At 42.3% G+C, this 4756-nt stretch overlaps 1 protein-coding gene across 1 annotated transcript; it reads left to right on the top strand.

Moving 5' to 3' along the window:
- On the top strand, positions 415 to 4414 carry CRP (C-reactive protein). The gene is made up of 2 exons (XM_018046353.1): positions 415 to 612; positions 849 to 4414. Exons 1-2 carry the CDS (start codon positions 549 to 551, stop codon positions 1457 to 1459), a joined length of 675 nt encoding a protein of 224 aa, XP_017901842.1. The 5' UTR covers positions 415 to 548; the 3' UTR covers positions 1460 to 4414.

Raw genomic sequence — 4756 nt, 5'->3', positions numbered from 1 at the left:
TGACATGTTTGTTTTTGGTATTTCCCAATTTGTGAACTGGAGGCATCTGAAAAGGGTTGGCAATGATGTTCATCTCCAGAAGCTATCCTCCATGAAACACCGAGACTTGGGCTGAAGTGGGTGCTAGAGATGCACTATGATATATTCTCAGATGGCCATGCTTCTATTAAGATTTTTAAAATTATTTTCTCAAGATAAATACCCAAGTGGAACTCTCAGAGAGCTTCTTCATTTTTCCTGTCACAAAGAATTGGTGATCTCATAGTCACAGGAGCTTGTAATAAATAACCAACATTGATTTCTCTGTTCCAGAATTATTTTGCTTCCCTTATTTCCAGAGCCCTGACACTTGCTGAGAAAGCTAGTATTGGAAAATCATTTACGTGGTGGCACAGACTCCCCCACTGCCTTGGATATAAATCCATGCAGGATGGAGCAGGTCTAGAGGCAAAGAATCTAGGACTTCTGGTTGCTGAGCTTTCAGCCAAAGACATCTTCTCCAGAAGGGTGAATCCAGATGCTAGAAGCATTGGCGGCATAGACTGACCATGGAGAGGCTGTTGTGGTGCTTCCTGGCCTTGATCGGCTTCTCTAGTGTTTTGGGCCAGACAGGTAGGGGCTACTCCAGGATGTGCCAAGGATTTGATTTGAGTGACGGGAGTGGGGCCCAAGATTATACAAGGTGAAGTCAGAGGGACACCCAGCATGGGTGAGTGTGTGTATGTCTGTGTGTGTGTATGACACTGAGGAAGAACAGTCTATTTCTCAATCCCAAACTCTATTTATGCAGGAATAGATCTTTGTGATCTGAGAAACTTCTCATCTCTCCTCTGCTTTCTGTCTCACAGACTTGCATAAGAAGGCCTTCGTGTTTCCCAAAGAGACGGAGAATTCCTACGTATCTCTGAAAACACAGTTAGAGACCCCACTCAAAGCCTTCACCGTGTGTCTCTATTTCTACACAGAGCTGGCCCAAACCCGCAGCTACAGCATTTTCTCTTATGCCACCAGGCAGCAACCTAACGAGATCCTCATATTTTGGTCTAAGGGTAAAGGCTATACTTTTGGAGTACATGGGAAGCAGGTATCATTCCAGAGTTTCGAAAATACTCAAGCTCCAACACACATCTGTGCCAGCTGGGAGTCCACCTCCGGAATTGCAGAGCTCTGGGTGAATGGGAAACCCCGGGTGAGGAAGAGTCTGGAGAAGGGAGCCTCTCTGGGGAAAGAAGCCAGCATCATCCTGGGGCAGGAGCAGGATGCGTTCGCTGGGGGCTTTGATAGAAACCAGTGTTTGGTGGGAGACATTGGAGATGTGAACATGTGGGACTTTGTGCTGTCGCCGGAAGAGATTAACACTGTCTATGTTGGTGGGAACCTCAGTCCTAATGTCCTTAACTGGAAGGCGCTGAACTATGAAGCAAAGGGTGAGGTGTTCGTTAAGCCTCAGCTGTGGTAGTGAGGTTGGGCTGTGGTCCTGGAAGTGCCCCCTGGCAATTCCACCCTATGGCTCTGGACCTCCCCACCCCTGTACACGCCGCTGCAGGCCTGCTCTGTGAACACAGGCTTTTGCTTCCCTGCTCTACCTTCCTTAACACCAGATGGAATTTTTAAGTATCTGGCTTGGGAGATTGGAAAGCTTTGCCCACAAGGTCAGGATTGCAGATGCTTTGGGATTTCCTGTTTTTTTTTTTTTTTTTAAATTGATTATCTTAGATTATTTTAGAGATAATCCCTTACCCTCACTTAGATAAGAAGATTAGGACCCAGCAAGGAGAAGTGATTTTTTTTTTTTTTAAGTCAAAAGGTGAATCTTTGGGCTGAGTGGGGAGTGCTGGTCTCGTATCTAATTTCCTACTAAGAACCCCCCAGAAAGTAGGAGAGTCTTCCTCATCTTCACAGGGCTCTTCAGTGTCAGAGTTCTGACACTGGCCCAGGTCTTCTGAAATGGGAAACCTAGTGATGCAAAGTACCCTGGAAGGGCAATCAGAAAGGCCCAATACAGAAAACCTATATTTTTTCATGGGCAAAATGGAGGCATCTAGTTAGTTACTTTAATTGTTATTGCCAAGCGTTTGCATAGCCATGTTTTTGTTTGCTCACAGTGATTTCTTCATTTTGTGGTTCTTTTGGGAAACTTCTCAAACACCATCTGAACCACATGGGACGGTGCATCCCCACCTGTTTCCCCAACATAGCCAGGCCACAGAGTGGGTGTGACTCACACTGAACTATCAGAGTAGCCAAAACTTGTTTGGAGATTTAGGATGGGGGGATGGTTACATGCTCCTAGCTGGACAAATTATAGTCTTTCTCAGGACTGATTTATGAACTGTGGGAGTGAGACATCTTTCTGCTGGAATTCCCATCTGAGAGGGTATTAGCCTGAGACTGTCAGCAGCCATCTTGTTTACCACATGGAGAAAGACTGTGAGGAAAGAGGCCAAGCTGGGGTCAGCAGAGCTGAGGGATTGACAGAGCAGTGGAGCCTTGACTGGACTGTTTGAATTTCTGGATCTGCTTTGCCTGGAACCAGATCTACACCTGAACCTCTCATGTTCATGAACCAGTAAAGCCCCTGTTTATATTAGTGAACCTGAGCTGTTATCTGATGGTTGTATTTCAAGTGGTGACTAACTTTTCTAACAATCTTCTGAAACCAAGTCCCTGTGAGTTCAGATGAGCCATTACCTGTCTTGCAGTGACATAGCTAATGGCTCTCCAACCTCCCATAGGGATTTTTTTCTGTCGAGCACAACCCCTCTTTTGTGATAGCTGGTAATTTGTGTGAGGCCAGTTGTGGGGGTGTAAAACTCTCACTCTAGAGAGTAAGAGGTATAAACTATTTTGTATAAAATAAGCTACAAGAATATATTGTACAACATGAGGAATATAGCTGATATTTTATAGTAGCTATAAATGGAGTATAACCTCTAGACATTGTAAGTCATTATATTGTACACCTGTAGCATATAATATAGTACTGCAACTATACTTCAGTTAAAAAAAACTCACTGTGTTATTACTCCAATATGAGGAACAAAAACTAAAGCTCATTGACATCCAAGAATCTGCTGTCAGTTTCAATGGCTGGAATGTACTTTCCAAGCTGCTTAAGTCCCTTGTAGAGAAAGACCCCCCAAGGGTGATGGCTGCTGGTTTCTTCCAAAGGTGTCCTTCACCTTGGCTTTTTAGTACTAAGTGAGCTGTTGAAATTACCCCACAGAAGTCACACTAAAGTATGAACTAGCCCTGTGACTATGTATCAAATAGCTACTTTGGGGAAGGCATACAGTAGACTAGTTAAACATAAAGTTTCTGGAATCAGCCCGCCTAGGTTTAAATCTTGGCTTTACAACTTACTATATGACTTTTTGTCTCGGTTTTCTTGTCTATAAAGTGAGGAGAAATAAGAGTAATTAGCTCAAAGAGCTGTTGAAAGGATCAAGTGAGATCATGCATATAGAGCACGTAAGGGTAGTGCCTGGCACATAGTAAACTCTCAAAATAGTTATCTGCTATTATTATTATTGAAGAGAAGGGGATGACAGAGGATGAGATGGCTGGATGGCATCACCAACTCAATCGACATGAGTTTGAGCAAGCTCTGGAAGTTGGTGATGGACAGAAAAGCCTGGCCTGCTGAGTCCATGGGGCACAAAGAGTTGGACACGACTGAGCGACTGAACTGAACTTTGTATGATGTCCGCAAACAAAGGTTGATTATATACCATTGAAATACAATTTGGTGGATTAGTCTGGGTTGATTGCAGTTGAAAGGTCTGAATCTTAACCAAAAATTAAATTCAGAATATTAGAATGATAAATTTATGAGTGTTGATTTATGAACATTGATTCCCCTAATTGACTTTTGGTAACCAGTTGAAAGCATAGAAGTTAAGGATAAGGACTTGCCTGGCGGTCCAGTGGTTAAGACTCTGCACTTCCAATGTAGGGGTCTCAGCTTTGATCCCTGGTTGGGGAACTAAGATTCCACATGCTGCACAACATAGACAAATAAATAAATTTTAAAAATGTGGAAAAAAAAGAGAAGTTAAGGATATATTTTCCTGGGTAAATATGTGAGTGCAAATATTTTTTTGTTGTCTAATTAGGGCAGATCCATATACCCTGACATTCAGTTAAGAAGAAGGAAGGGTTGATTTTTTTTCCCCCTAGTTAAAGAATCCATTCAGGAGTTATGTCTTAATTATAGAAGGCTATCCCAACTCCCCAGGGATGTGGGCTGAGCTAATATTTTTCTCAGAATTCAATTACTGGTACCTTGCCACACATAGTTATATGGACACCCTCTGGTCCTGATCATTTTAGCCAGGGAAATTTTTAAAGCTGGTATTTGCATTCAGTGAACATTTAAAAATCTCAATAAAGCATTTCTGGAATGTTTAAACAACTTAGCTTACCTAAAGATTCTTCATTGTAATCTTGTTAGAGAAGATATCCCAAGGTAACTGGGGAATTATTGGACTATATAGAGTTGTTCGACATAATCCAATTAAATGTTATATGACATCTACCAGAGAGGATTTGGTAGGTTAGTTCTGAGCAATCCTTTGTCACAGCAAATGGAGGGTAAGATCAATTATTCAGTAAGGCTGATGTTAATGTAGCCATGTCATTTACAGGTTTTCCTTAATAGCAGGGATCATGCATCCAGTTTGTTCAGAAGTAAAATCAGGTGTTAAGGCTCAAGTTAAGAAGACAGAGGGCCAAATGAGATATAAAACTTACAATA

This window comes from Capra hircus, chromosome 3 (assembly GCF_001704415.2).
Source record: "Capra hircus breed San Clemente chromosome 3, ASM170441v1, whole genome shotgun sequence".
In the NCBI taxonomy this organism is placed as follows: domain Eukaryota; kingdom Metazoa; phylum Chordata; class Mammalia; order Artiodactyla; family Bovidae; genus Capra; species Capra hircus.
This window is presented reverse-complemented; position numbering and strand designations above follow the sequence as displayed.

Excerpts from the sequence above, each read along its gene's own strand:
- CRP (XM_018046353.1), top strand. The coding sequence starts at position 549 with ATGGAGAGGCTGTTGTGGTGCTTCCTGGCCTTGATCGGCTTCTCTAGT. Across the intron at positions 613-848 it reads TAGTGTTTTGGGCCAGACAG|ACTTGCATAAGAAGGCCTTC; the intron begins GTAGGGGCTACT and ends TCTGTCTCACAG.